Below are 15,914 nucleotides of genomic sequence, written 5' to 3' on the forward strand. Positions count from 1 at the left end.
GTGGCTTATCATTGTGAGTGAATTTGATTTGGTTAGCTGGGAAATTGCTGTCTCGGGCCATTTTCCTGGAATACCATTTGTTGCATGGAACAGATTTTTTTAAAAAAGTGATTTCTGTCGAAGTTCTGTGACTTAGTGCATCACTCCCATCTAGTCATGTGTGACTTATGAATTTGGTTTAGCTCATAAGTTGGTGTTCTGGGCCATTCCATTCTGTTCCAGATGGGTTCTGGGCCTTATTTTGTTAATTTCACTTCATTTTAATGGAAATGAATAACAATGTAAACCAGGCATAAGCAATATGGCACACATGGGCACCAAAACACCCTTGGACACCTTTCTTGACACCCATTCCACTGTTGTTGTTTTTCTTACTGGCAGCTGGGATTGCTTCAAAGCAAAGTAGGGGCTCTAGTTGCTCCCATCTTCATTTCCCATGAATGCCTCAGGGCCATTCTAGTCTATTATTCCGTGGCATTTTGTGTTCCCATTCAGGCTTGGATCCACACTTAGTCAAGCTTAAGAGTAGTCCCACTGAACATCAAGGAGTCTTAAGTTAGTCGTGACTAATTAAGCCCCTTTGATTTCAATGAATTTATTTAGGTATGTCTAAATCCTCAATCTCAACTTTAAGGGGGGGGGGGGGAATCTGAGTGGATGGGAAAGAAGTTAATCAGTTGGTTCAGCTGTTAGCCAGGTGGCAACCTGAACAGGAAACAACATAGCCACGACTGATAGAGAAGACAGTGACCACCTCATCTTTTATTATAATGGCACCTCTGGAATGTGGTAGAGCAATATGCAGCTAAGTAGATATACAGATGAGGTCTTCCAAAATAATTCAGATCACTTCTACCCAGATGCTTCACAGCCAGGCAGGAGCTTAAGAGGACGGTGGAGTGTTTGTAAAGTGAATGAGAAGCACTGTAAGCAAAACTAAATCAAAGTAGTTGTGTGAAAAAATATTAGTTGAGGAAAGGTCTTATGCTGGAAGACTATGAGGATGCTTGGGAGATCAGAAGGCCGAGTTATTAATAATGCCATAGATGAACATGTGGAAGGTTGTTGTAAGGAGATTAGTTGGTTTTAATAAATTGTGATATATGTCAAAAATGACTTACTACCTAATTTACTACTACAAAATTTTGTGTTGTGACTCCTATGACTATCAATTGGGACTGCAGTTTATCAGGCCCATGCTTTTTGTAGTGAGCAGAATTTCTTTAAATAAGTAAAAGAAAACACAATACTCCAATTCAGAGGCACACCATGGGCTAAGCCTAATGTGTTTCTTGCTCTTGGATGGCATTCTAAGGACTGGGCTATATGATGTACAGTCTTACACTAAAATGCCCTTTGAGCAATAGTATTGCGCCAGATAAAATCTGGATTAGAGTTTGATCTTACTTGACAAAGAAATAAGATCTGGTTTAGTTAATTTGGCTTCTCTCTTAATCTTTTACATTTTAAGATCTCAATTCTATATGGTGGTCCTACTCTCTACAGAATGTTCACTTAAGAATCATTTAAGTTTGGTACACTTTAGGGTGTAATCCTATGCATGTTTAGACAGAAATAAGTCCTATAATTCCCAGGATGCCCCAGTCAGCATGGCTGGCTGCAGGAATGCAGAAAGTTGTAGGAATTTTCTCTCTAAACATGCATAGGATGGAACCCTTAGTAAGAGGAAATAGGGCCAAAATAGTGTGGTATTGCAATGAGCTATATGTCTCCTGGTGGCAGACTACTGGATTCCATGGAAACTGGTCATTTACAATGCAAATAAACTTATTTCGGCCAACACTAAGAAATGTATTCTGTTACTTTAGGAATCTGTTCTTTTGCATGTAGTTGTGCCTTATTCTAAAGCATTACTTCTTTAATATCACAACTATGCACTTACCTGAACTCAATGGGATTTATTTCTGAGTAGTCATATATAGGATTGCACTGTTAGTATGTATTGATATCTTAACAACTTTTTAGTGTTAACCAACCCTACTTTATTAATAGCGTAAAAAAAAAACCTCCAATGCAGAAAGAAAAAAAGAACCTTTGAGTGGTTATAAATATATTCATGAAATGATGCTCTATGCAGACAACTATATCTAATTAGGATAAAGCACTGCACTAAGTAGTCACTGGAATAAAGATATTTATTCCAATATTATAATAAAAAAAGCATTTGAGGAGAACAATAAGCCAAAAGTACTTCAAAAGATGAAAGTGTAAGGAACAAAGATACTGTAGTACAAAAGTATGACCAAAATGCTGTAATTTTAACTAGCAAGGTCATTTGGGGAAATATTTATACATCAGCTCTTGTCAAAAACTTTCAATCCCCAAACCATAGACAATACATGCATTTAAAGGACATTAGAACAAGTGCAATTTATAAAACACTGTGCATGAGTTTCATCTACTAAATATACAGGTCCTAGAAGGCCAACTCCAAAGATGGTAGTATAAAGAAATCACCAACAAATTGCATCTTAAGAGTACCCTTTGGAGAGAAAATGTCCTGTACAGCCAAATCTTTCTGCAGTCTGCCATTTTAAATCATATATATATGGAGAACCATGAATGTTGTTTGCAACATTAACAAATGCATTCAAAAGTCCTTTAAAACAACCAAGAAACAAATACAAGTAGAGAGATCCACTTGCATGAGTATAGGCACACTAAAACGAAATGGGCCCATCCATATTTAAGTGGCCCAGATGTAATATGTAAAAGAACTGATTTCCTGGCAGGCTAGAGAAGAAAAACTGATTTTGGGATATATGCACCCTAATCTGGCAATTCCTTGCAACCATGGAAAGTCTAATGTATACATAAGTTCTTTTGTCCAGACTGACTTCTGTGTCAGTCAATGGAGGGAACAAAACTAGTATTTCCCACTGAATCCACTAGAGTCCCACTTACACAAAAGGCCCAGCTCCACATCAGTGGCCACAGAGTTCTGAATAAGGGGCCAAATTGCTTTGGAGAAAAGTATGTGAAGTAATTTCAGAATGGACATAAGGCTACACATAGAAGATAAACATTGAATGCATACTAAGAAGTATAAATGTGTGTTGGAAGAATTGCTATTTACAAAAGCAGGCATCTGCATGTCCAAAACACAGCAGTTAGCCATATGCAACACATTCCATAATTTGATGGTAGCAATATGATGGAATCCCAAAGACACAAGCTGATCATATGATTAGATTTTAGCTAAGGCAGGTCTTTGGTAGGCCACGTTAACACACTGAGCACACACTACTAGTTATGTGAAAGTACTGTTGTAGTTGATATGATAAGATCATTGTTGCAGTTTGTATGAAACAGTAATTTTAAAAAGAAAAAATTCAAGAGCAGCAGCACATCATTAACATTTTGGGGGTACATTTTATTATTTCTTCAGGTGTGTTAACATTTATTTATTTATCATTTTAGTCTTGTGAAGAATGCAAAACAAATGGGAAAGGTCAATGGGTAAGTCAAACGTCATTTGCATCTTACAAGCACAGGTGGGGAGAGCCAGCAGTCTCTTAATATGCAACCCTTTCTCCCCACCATGTAATCTACTTTTTTTTTTGTCAAATCATGCAGTCATTCTGACTAATATCCCATTAAAAAAAGTATGCTCCACTTCTAAATTTGGCGATCAGGAAAAATTATGCAAATGTGGTGGTATAATGAAATCTCATATAACCTTAGCAATCAAAATTATTTCAATAAATATGACTGTGTTCATGCATTCATCCTTCATGCATGTCTCGACAGCACCAGTCAACTTGTGAGGAAGGCAAATTTTAAGGGGTTTTGTTTTGATGGGGAAATCCCCACTACTATGAAGATTTAATATATGAATAGCTTTTGTGTGCTAGGACACAATCCTTCAGGTTCTCCTCCACAAGTCCCAGTCAGTTGAAAGGGAGCTGCTCTTGCACAACAATAAAATAGATTGAGTGCCACTTTCAAGAGGACTGTACTCCTCATGAACACCAAGGACACGCAATTCCAAGAAGCTTCCTTTTGCCGTGTCTGTCCATTTATTAAATTCAGTTTTACATTGTCTTGGCAAATATGCAAGTCTTTTCGTTTTGATCTGTTTGCTTTAGCTCAGCTAAGAGGCACTAATGTCTGGGCTCAAAATCTGTAAGGCATAGCAAAAAACCATCAACCATTTAACAAATAAAAATAAATCTGAGCATTTATAAACCTCACGTGGGAAGAGCACATAGTCACTTAATGAAAAAGACTGTGATGTACTGGCACATGGCAATGCTGCGGTTGGCAATTCAAGGGAAGCTTGGCCATAGTATGCTTAAGCCCCCCTCTTTCAAAACCCAAACAGGATCCAATGATCTCATTTGCTAAAAGTCTAGCTTACCTAGAATATGTTAGTGGTACAGTCTTGAACACTTTTGTAATACAACTTGAAGACATAAGTAAACTTTATTCCAAACCTTCCAACCCTCCCCACAAGACCCGTAATAAATAAAATACCCAGCCCAAAATCATTTTAGGCTATTCTGTTCTTTCCTTTCTAGAACTTATTTTTAAAAAGAAAAAAAGTATCCACCTAAAACTGAAGTGGTTAGTTTATTCCATTTAAAAGAAGCGACATATATTGTCATGCACCCCTGAGTTTACACTGGGTAGAGAAATCCAGGAAGCCACCAGGCACTAGTGTTCCACAGCTCAATTTATTTCAAGACCACTAATGTACAGTTCAGCACAAAGATCTGGCAGACCTGGCTTCAAATCACCTGCCGTGTTCTTATTATGAAGTCACTATCACAAGGTGGCTTCAGATGATATAATGAACAAGCATAGCCAGTCCAGTTTGCAGCCACTTCTCCTTCTGTCTGATTTTGCTGGTTCAGCTAATCTAATAAGAACCTTGTGTAGGAAAGCTTCACAGGCTGGCTGAGCTGGGTTGTCACATCCAATACTACTTGGAGACTCAGTTCCCACAATAGCAGCCTACCTTACTGATTTATTTTGAAGAGAATGTGGTAAATACTGGCATAAAATGCTATATGTGATCAATAATATTGCAGGGGCCATATGTAAGCTCAATGGAATGAAATGGAGCTGCATAAATAACAGTACATGCTGTATTATATATTTTGTTTATATCAAAGTCAGGACAAATTTCACAATGATGTAAGTAAAGACCCAAGCATCCATGTTCATCCCACACTGCCTGTTCTGGTGTCACTTTTGACATTCTAAATCTATCATAGCTTTGTAACTTAAAATACTTTGGGTTTCTTAGAATTTTATCATTGGAAACTCTGCTTTGTTAAAAGGTACAACCTTTCATGTTGATGTGGAACTGACAAACTAAATTTTGGAATATAGAAATAGCAATGTCCACACAATGAGTTTATTTGCATAATGGATTAAAACTGCTAGTAAAACCATCTTATAAGGTCCTGTTTGCACAGGACAAATTTTTTGCATCCCAACTTCCATTCATGTGTACACATAGAAATATAGGCACACATGACAGCGTATTAGTGGTATATATGTTTTTCCACCTACATTCAAGTGCTTTTCATGTAGGAAAATTGGCATACTGTGAAGCAGCGCAATAGTGGATCCAAAACAAGTCTTTCCTACCCAAAGGGATTCTTTACTGTCACACTATTACATATATAGATCTATGTCACCTCCTCTTGTGAATGGGTTCAACATACATTCTCCCCCCTATCACCACCACCACCGCCACCAAAGGCAAAGCTTAAAAAATAGCAATCTTTCCAGTCACATGGTTTTTGCAGACAGAAATGTGTTGAACTCATTCACCAGATTGGATGCCACATGCGTCTCAACTACAAGGTTACACCAGAGGTAAAAATATGAAACAGTTTGTAAGGCCCTCCTCATAAAAAGATGAGAGAAGTGAACTAACTTTCTTTTCATTTGCCAAAGAACAATGTAATTCAGCACATAATTCCCACACCTCTTTGTGAAACCTTCTGAAAACTTAAGTTGAAAAGTCAATTACGTGTGTGTGTGTGTTTATGTGTTTATGCATGTTTTCAGTCCACTGCCACTCAGGATTGTGCAAATGATTTTACACAGCATGATGCTAGTACCGCTCTGCACTATAATTCTTTTTGTAAATTAAAAAAAAAACCCTAGTCAGAAATAAACTGACAAAATTTTACATTCTTCTCTCTTAAAAAAGTAAATAAAATAACATTATTTAAATTGTGAATTATCTGTAAGACATACATTACAATTACATAGATACATATCAATACAGCACATTCAATCTGCCAAAATTAAGGATTACAAAGCCAATATGGATGCTGCCATATAATATATATATATATATATATATATATATATACACATATATATATATATATATATATATATGTATGTACAATGATTATAGCATTCATAATTGCACTATACCTACAACCATTTTAAAAATTACAAGTTTTTTCATGATAAGGGAACAAAAGCAGCCCAACTTGTCATTCATTTTAATGGAAAGGGTTAAGGGTAAATGGTATCTCATTAGTATTTATTGAGGTCTATTTACCAAGCATGACTGTGGTATCAGCCATGCTCATTATAATGGGAATCCTGCACCAATGTCACTGAAATTAATGCTCGGTAGATTGGACCCATAGTTAAAACTTTGGTACTAAACTAATAATCTGTTCTCATTGCCTCCTTTGCCAAAACAACTGCTGTGGAGCAATCATTTCAGCTTAAGTGCATTTTAGAAGACATGGCATTTTGGAAAAATTAGCCCAGCTTCAAATGTGACCCCTCTACTCCCCATACACAACTTTGCAACTTGACAGCAATCTTATTTACAGGGTTGTTTTAAACAAAACCTAAAAAACAAACAAAAAACTTTCAACCCAAATTGTAATAAAAGAGATGCTCATCAAGGCATGTGCAGACTTTTTGTTGTTGATTAATTTTATTGTTACAAATTGATATACACATCCTATGCATGTCTACTCAAGAAGAAATTCCAACTGAGTTCCATTGGGACTTACCTCCAGGTAAATGTGCACAGGACTGCATCTTTAGCCTTCCAATGTGGTTTATTCAGCCATTTAATATATAATAAAAATTCTATGAAGGCTCCCACTTAGAAATTCCCAAATCAATTAAATAACCATAGCAAGGATATTTTATTTTTAATTTTGTATTTTCAATTAAAGGTGCATTAATAAAGAAAAAACCCACCGTGCAATGCTATGCCACCCTAGATAAATGTAAAACTGTCCTCGAATTAATAGACGGATACATCTGTGTATGTAGCACCAAATAACATTTTCACTCACCCTGCTTTTTCTTTTTGGCATTGAGAATGGAATGCTTTCTAATACAAAGAGGGAACATAGAAGCTGAAATCTAGCTGCTTAAACATTTGGCAGTCGTCTGGAATAGATTCCCAATCAGTTACCTTGGCATTTTAAATCAGTATCTTACATGTCAAAGTTAACACTTATATATATTTTAAAAAGAGCCAAATTTGGCAACATGAAACTTCATAGACAATAAAATAGAACTGAAAATGTTGTGAAAAATCTAGATGGTCTGATTAGTTAAAAAACGAAAAGCAAAAAGTTCCAGGCTATTGTAGTGTCCATGACATTTGTTTGGCATCTTGTGATTAGGAAAAAGAAAGAAAGAACTCTGGAAGAGAAAATATATATATAATGGCACGTGGCAATTAAAAAATAAAAAGCTATCCTACTTCATGAATTCCTTTTGTGTCTTAGTAGTTTGTTGCTGTGTTCTGCGCAGTTTGCTGAATTTCCATGGTACAATAAAAGGTAAAATCCATAACACTGCTACAATTAATGTTTCCACTGAACAACACTCTCAGCCTTCAGTGCAAAGACAGTACCAAAAATCAGACGTATTTGACATCTTTGCCAAAAATTAAGAAATAAAATAAATTAGAGTATCAATACGATTGATCCTTCAAAAAAGTAGTTACTGAAAAATCGGAACAATTGATGGCTTAAATTCTAGTGACAGATTTTTCCTGACCAGATTACTAAAGAGGAAAACCAAGGAATAAAACTTGGGGGAAAGGCCATTGTACCTTAAAAAAAATTAAAAAGACAGACAGAGACAACAAGAGGAGGGGGAGACACCAACTTGATTTTGCTTCAGTAACCAAAAAAATAAAACAAAAATCAATCCACGCCCCTATCCTTTGTGAGTGCACGACTGAGAATTTAAAACACATTGAGTCACGAGGTTTTCACTTAAAAAATGAGGAAATGTGCTGCGAATGTAGTTCAGCATCTTTCATTTTTCCTCTGTAAAGTTTAAATAAAATCATAATATTTACTATAAACTCTGTGAACATTAACAGAGTCCAGGCCAGCAATAAATTAGTATTATGCGGATCATTTTCACAGATAATACAGTCCCTCTTCAATATCTTCAATTGACCGTAGGGATGGGAGGGGATGGGGCGGAGAGCTAAGAGGCACAGTTAGACCAAGTTGTACTCCTTCAGGTTTAACTGTAGGATAGTGTCCTTGACAGCAGCAAAGACGAAGCGGATGTTCTCCGTGTCTGTGGCACACGTGAAGTGGGAATAGATAATTTTTTCACTCTCTGGATTCAGGTCGACAAACATCTTCAAGATGAATTCTCTTGCTGCTTGTGCATCCCGCTGAGGTCCTGTTATACCAGGAAAAAGTAAATTTAGCTTAACTTAAGCAAACTAAATCGATGGCTGTTATCTCTACAATGTAATGATCTCGGTGTATGAAATATGAAAAGAAATTTTTTTTGGAAAATGTTTTTAATACAAAAACCCTCAAACAAATCACTCTTATACGTCGTTTGATCTGGTACTCGTCTTACCAAACCAGGCCTTTTCAAAAACAAGTTGTGGGGATTTTCAGGAATTGCTCACAGGCAAGAATTTCCCAGGCATTGCCTTCATCTGGAAGGATAGGGCTCTATCACCTATTGCACCGTTAACAAACAAGAGGAGCAGGGTGGAAAAGGAATGAGCAAATACAAGGATAAGTGGCTCTATATACACTCATCTCTAAGAAAGAAAGGTAATGGAGCAGGTCCTTTGCCTACCAACTTCTTCTTCCTGCTCGCACTGAGAGAAGGAAGGGGTGTGCACACCATGCTACTGCAGCTCCTGGAGAGGAGGGCAGAGGAGCAAAGATCTGTGGCCTTTCCAAGGATGGGGAGAGGGAATGAACATAGCAAGTGCGGGAGATAAAATAAAAATAACTTCTATTCAGTCATGTCCCTGTAGGAAGTTTCAGTAGTGGTACATTTTTTCTGTACTTCTCAATGTGAGGGAAGATGCCCGGTGTCTCCAGTGAGGGAATGGGATTGGGGTCCAAACACCATATTTGTGTGTAAATACTTAACTATTTCTTTCAGCAAGATTGTGCAGGTCTCTCCTTGTAATATCTGAATTTGATACATTCGGCTATGTTAATCACATTAGACTGGGGGGAATTACAAAGATATTAAAAACCATAACCTTCCTAATACTTGTTTATGTGAACAGCCAGACACACGCTTCTGATAATCTTCCATCCTAAACCTTATTCAGATGAATGAAAGACATACAGCAGTGGTAATTCTCTAATTATCAAACCACCTTCTGTCATTGTGAACAGCTAGTTAAGAAAACTGAATGCACCATTTAATTGGAAGCAATTAAGTAGTACCCAACAGTGTCATTCTGGAAACTCAAGTAGAGCTACAGGAGCTACACCAAATCCTTTTGTTGTGCAAGTGTTGGCTCATTACTCTTGCGTAACCCATAGCTCACACGAACATAACTTTAGTTGGATTCTCCTCTTGTGCATAGTTGGGAACCTAGTTTTCGCTAGTGCAACATCATTTGCACTAGCGGAATGACTCAGTTGGATACTGCCCCTTGTTCTGTATGATAATGTTAATACTTGGCATTTGTATAGCTGAAGACAGAGAAACACAGGCAAATAGTTAAGCCAGTTCTCTGACTGCCAGCCTTGCAATGCTGTCTTCTTGCTATCAGGTCTGAAAAAATATGTATTATGAGAGGATCTCTCTTACCATCATACTCCGGGAAATAATCAACTAGATGGGAGTACATTATTTTTTCCTCTAGAAGATCTTTCTTATTTAAGAACAGAATGACTGAAGAGTTTTGGAACCAGGGATATGTGATAATTGTCCTAAATAGTGCTTTGCTTTCCTCCATTCGATTCTGGAAAGGGAAAAAAATACAGTTAAATGAAAGAATCACACATTCACATAACTAAACTAACTGTTCTAAATAGCATAATCTGTAAATTAAACTTTTCATCTTAAATCAGTAATACAGTATAAACTCTTAGATTGAATCATAATATCAACTAGAGATGAGCAGAGACCTTACATGCTTCTTCCCTCTCCTTGCACATGGCTTGCTTTTCAGTTTCACATTTAGCACTAGTTTGTTGTGTTATCTGAATCAGCCAACTATGCTTAGTTTTCTTTCCAAATCAGAATAAGAACCCTGCAAACCATGTTTTTGGATCCTGGTTTGGTAGGGAAATGCTAAGCATACTTAGCCGATCTGAATATGGCAGCAAACTATGATTAGCGTTAAATAGGAAACTGAAAGGGAAGCCATGAGAAAGTGGAGAGGATGGAGCACATGAGCCTTCAGCTTGTTTCAAATGCTACCAAGGATTGAAGGAGTGTCCAAAAAAAGCTTTAAAGTAGCTGAACTTCAATTCACACTGGAAAAGTAATTTAAGGCTTTAGCTAGACCTATGGTTTATCCTGGGATTGTCCTGGGGTCATCCCTGCCTGCTCCTGAGATCCCCTGTGTGTCATTTAGATGCACAGGGATGACCCCGGGACAATCCCAGGATAAACCTTAGGTCTAGCTAAGGCCTAAGTGACAAGGAATTAAAGAGAAAGTATATATAGGCTCCTCTTTAAAGGGCCTCACCGGCTTTAGAGCTGGATGCATATGCTAAATACTTGGTATCAGTTATTTTTCAGATAAAGTCCATAGTGGGCAGCTTACAAGACACTGAGTGATATTTTTAAATTATGACAGCAAAGATATTTGTCCAACAATGAGAGCTAGAAACTTTTACTGTAAAAATATATGTGCTGTGTTGTCAGGATTCTAATAAAAACAGGGGGCACCTAATTGTGTGAGTGAGACATTTCCCTATAACATAGAACTGTAACACTGAAAGGGGCAACATGGCCATGTAGACCAAATGCAGGTGTATTCTTCCAAAAACATCTTAACTAAGATATATAGTAAAGTATGTTACAAACAGAGGATCAGATTCTGTAAGGTAATTGCAAAGCACATGGTTCCAGTGAGATGAAAAGAGGAAGATAAAAATCCTTGGTATCTTTAGCCTGTTTGACTTGAAAGGGAAAATCTGCAACACTAATATGGCCCTAAGTCAGACTCCAATTGTGAGCAATAACTGCCCACTGAGTTTTTACAAAAGGAAACAATTAAAAGTGCAATTCTACCCACCAAGATCCCGCTTGTAGTTGTAGCAGAAGGAGTTTTTGGATTCTATTCTTAGACCTTGTAACCTCAGCACATTTTTAAGTATCACCCCACAAAGACGGTGACACACGACAGGACTACTTCATGCTTTCCGTAGAAGTGACAAAGAAGGAAGCACAAGTGACTTGCACTTCTAGAAACCCCTGCTTTTTGTCTCATGAAGAAACCGTAAGATTGCTAGTGAACGTGTGTAAGTGCCGATCTATTTAAATACCCTATCTAAAGAAGTGCATCGTCTTATGCCACATCATACTTTCTTTTCCTAGCAAATCAAATTTTATTAAGGCAACCCAGCATGGGTTTTAGCCAGATACAAGAGTCATGATGTAAAAACATTACATTACAGCATTGTATTAAACTTCAAATATTGAACTTTTAAATATAAAACATCATATATAGTGCTGGGATTTTTACCAGCAATCTTAGTTATCATCAGGGGACACTGTCTTTCCTAATTTTTGCCGCTTTCACTGCAAAGCAAGCCAGGTTTAACAAGATGGATTTCTCAGTGTTTGTAAATAGGTAGCCAATTTTATCCAGATCTGTATGATGAGTAATTGAAGCCAGAAATCTCGCTAGATGTTTATCCCTAGGGGTGTTGTATAGTTTACAGTATAGAACATAATGAACTGTATCCTCTACTGCTTGGTCACCACAAATACATAAACGTTGTTCTCTAGGGATGTTTTTGAATCTCTCCTCTCTAAAGTTGGATGGCATTGTCTGGAATCGCAAGCTAGTAAGCGCTTTGCAAAGGCCAGGGGTGGTAATTTCTGTCAGATATTTTTCTTCTCTATGGGTTAATTTTATGAGCCGAAAGCTATCGGAAAATCTAGAGACTTTAATTGCAGCCGTGTCTATTTTACAAAAATAGCTCTGCAGTGCTTGTCTTATTGCATCACATTGATGTTGTACGTCTCCACCCGAAATTACTTTAGGATCGAGGCCAAAGTTTCTTAGTCTGATTTCGCATCGGTCTATCCAGTTATTTCTGAAGGGAGAAATTCTCTGTTCATTTACACAGAGGCTTACTAATTTATTTATCGGATGTTGTATTCTAAGATAATAGAAAAACATAAGTCTTCCAAATATAGTATGCTATAGGCAAAACCCCAAGTTCCGCCCTTGTATAGCAGGTGGGAGTTCTTGGTGGGAGACCTAGTAGTGTCCTTAAGTTATTTTGGACAACCTCAAGTGGGCGTACATTTGTGCCCCCCCCCTATTTCAGCACTGTTTGTTATTTGGGGTACCACTTTCTCTATAAATACTCTACTAGCCGGGGCTACCAGCTGACCACCTCTAACCTTAGCAAATCTTAACACAGTATGCGTTGATTTTTGTGCTTTCAGCTTTGTTGCCGCCAAATGACTGGACCACAAGCCATTTTGCTTGAAGCAAATACCTAGATAATTAAATTGGATGGTTTGTTCCAGAGGATGACCATTTAGCATCCATTTATGTTTAGGGGGACGAGCTCCGAATACCATTACTTTAGTTTTTAAATAGTTTATACACAGATGTTCCTTCCTGCAGGCCTCCCCAAAAGCTTTAAGCATTCTTCTCATTCCTATTAAATTTTGTGATAACACCATATCATCCGCATACATCAGTATGTTCAGTTTTCTCGAACCAACGGCTACAGGAAAGTTTGAATTACCAGACAGATAACCAATAATATCATTTACGTATATATTAAACAGGATAGGTGCTAATAGGCAACCCTGTCTAACCCCTATGGATGTTTTAACTTCCTTCAACAGTTGTCCTCCCCTTCCAGCTCTAACTTGGATTTGTATATAGGTTTTTTATCAAAATCAGAAGACGCCTATCCATCCCAAGATGCCGTAAGTTGTACCATAATCTTTCCCTATTAATCGTATCAAAAGCTGAGGTTAGGTCTACAAATGTGGCATATAGATTTTTTTTGGGTGCCCAGAGTATTTCTCTCTAAGATGGTTTAGAATGAAGGACTGGTCTATTGTCGATTTGCCATGACAAAAGCCGGCTTGTTCATCTCCTATGATGTTATTTTGAGCAACCCAGTCTTCAACTTTTATTAAGAGTAGCTTAGTATATAGTTTGGAGGCCACATCTAGCAGACTAATGGGTCGGTAATTGGCCGGTGATGATTTGTCGCCCTTCTTATAAATTGGTACGACTATACTGTGGGTCCAACCATTGGAAAATTTACCATGTTGGTTGATAAAAGTAAACATTTTAGCCAGAATAGGGGCCCACCAGAGGTCGTTTTCTAGAAAAATCTCTGGGGGTAACATATCTTCCCCTGGTGCTTTCCTTCTTTTTAAGCTAGAGATTAACCTTTTAACCTCACTAGTGGTAACATCTGGCCATGGGTCTGTCTCTAGAATGTGGGGGAGTACTATCTGTGTCAAGTAGGTTGTTCCCTCTGGGTTATAAATTTTTTCAAAATATCCCTCCCATTGCTTGATCATAATCAGCGCTGACAGCTCATAGATGGGTTCCTTTAATTTACAGGCAACCAATTGCCAAAATTTAGTTGAATCCCGATCTCTGGAGGCTTGTTCAATATCTGCCCATAATTGGGTGAGAAAAGCATTTTGTTTTTGTTTAAAGAGCTTCCTATACATTCGCCGATTTGTCACTAAGTCATGCAGGGTTGTATGACTTAGTGACATGTGTAACTTTCCTAGCAACAAACACTGTTAGAACAAAAAATCCTCAGGTGTCAATAATCTCACAGATTCATCCTCACATAAAGAACCATCACTCCAAGCAACAATTCACACCTTTAAACTGGGCAGAAATATCAAGAGATGAGTGGTGGAGTATCAAGTGATAACCACATATATGTGAATTAATCCTTAGTTTCTTCCCTAGAGACATAGCTGCTCTTCCAAATTAAATAAAGTGGAACTAGTTTATGATTAACTTGATCTAAGGCTATTGCTAATATCTCCCCTAATGTATCTTCACAACATACTTACTCATGTACAATATGGTATCTCTGGCATCCACACTGGGCAGTTTGATGAGCCTCTAATGTAGGCTCCAAAAAGCTGGATCACACCTACATATAGATCTCTCAGACCTTCTCAGAATCAATTCCGCCATCATTTTTTTTTACACAGTACACCACAAAGCATTTTCTTTAACCATTGACACAGGCTTTAATCTATACAGTACCTCTCCCTCTGCAACACAATTATTTCTTTCTAGAATAAACCTGAAGACCTGCTGGAACAGCTAGACCATTTAACAATAATCACAACATCCACTTAAATTATGGCCCCTTGGGCACGTAATGTGGGAGACAAGCCATTTGTTCTTTCCAGAACTCTTCACAAAAGGTTCAACATTCAGCCAAGCCTCTTCTACCATGCAGAAGCCTTCCTCATATCTCAGCATCACAGAAATACATTATGTTATTTGTAGAATTTTGTGATCCTTCTTCCAAAGAAAATGCCTTGTTACCCTCTGAAAATAGGCATAAAAGACTAGATATTCTTTCTTTTTGTGAGTGATGCCAAGTAATAAGCTGTGAAAATAACTTAAGAGTCAACATTCCAGTTTAAAAGCAGGTCTTCCATTAGCTCTGACTACTGAAGCACATACTACCATAAAAGGTAAAATAAAATCCCTAGATGACAAGTATAAGGTAGGCAGGGGCCCAAACCCAAGATATTATAGTCGTGTGCGAATATAGAAGTTCAAAACGAACAAGGTTTATGATCATGCCCGAAGTAAAGAATATGTGTGCTTTTCTCCTGAATATTTCAAGTATATGCATGACAGTAGCCAGCAGAGATTGCTATTTCAAGGGATGCCAAACTTAAGTAGAGGTGGAATATGTTGTTTTGAGACTCCAGAACAATGAAAATAAAGAAACTGCTTGAGATTAAAATGAAATATTCTCTTGGCTACATGCTAAAGTATACAGACTGTGAGTGCCAAAGAACAAGGAATTATTAATCAGAGTAAACACTCTGCTTATTCTTCCATCTCTTTCATTACTTATTTATACCCACATTCACATCCAAAAGAAATATTCATATAGAAGTCTTAAGAGTTCATCTCGACTAGATCCTTTATTTCCCTTTTATATATAAACCCCACAATGTTATGCACAGTTACATAAAGGCTACTTTTCATTCCATATTTGGATGCTCATCACTGGTAAATAAAATAATTGTGAAGTGATGCATAGAAACATTTTAGTTTGTTTAATTTATACTCAGGTGTGATACCACACATGCAGTCATCCCAGAACTAAACTGGGTGTGAAATGGAGGCAGTTTCAATAATTGACTTATATCAGAAACCATGGACTTCTGTGTACATGGTTGCAATGCAAAAAGGCTGGGATATTGACAGATGGACTTACTTAAGGAGGGAG

At 37.4% G+C, this 15,914-nt stretch overlaps 1 protein-coding gene across 1 annotated transcript in view; it reads right to left on the minus strand.

The window, feature by feature from the left end:
• Positions 1–2,138: 2,138 nt before the first annotated feature.
• Positions 2,139–15,914, minus strand: part of LOC134400791 (guanine nucleotide-binding protein G(q) subunit alpha) — a 120,071-nt gene continuing 106,295 nt past the window's right edge. The window contains exons 6-7 of the mRNA XM_063129367.1: positions 10,066–10,219; positions 2,139–8,673 (exon numbers count right to left, since the gene is read on the minus strand). Coding sequence (XP_062985437.1) covers positions 8,483–8,673; positions 10,066–10,219 — 345 coding nt within the window. The 3' untranslated portion in view covers positions 2,139–8,482. The remainder of the gene's footprint in view (positions 8,674–10,065; positions 10,220–15,914) is intronic.

Source organism: Elgaria multicarinata, chromosome 6 (genome assembly GCF_023053635.1).
Source record: "Elgaria multicarinata webbii isolate HBS135686 ecotype San Diego chromosome 6, rElgMul1.1.pri, whole genome shotgun sequence".
In the NCBI taxonomy this organism is placed as follows: domain Eukaryota; kingdom Metazoa; phylum Chordata; class Lepidosauria; order Squamata; family Anguidae; genus Elgaria; species Elgaria multicarinata.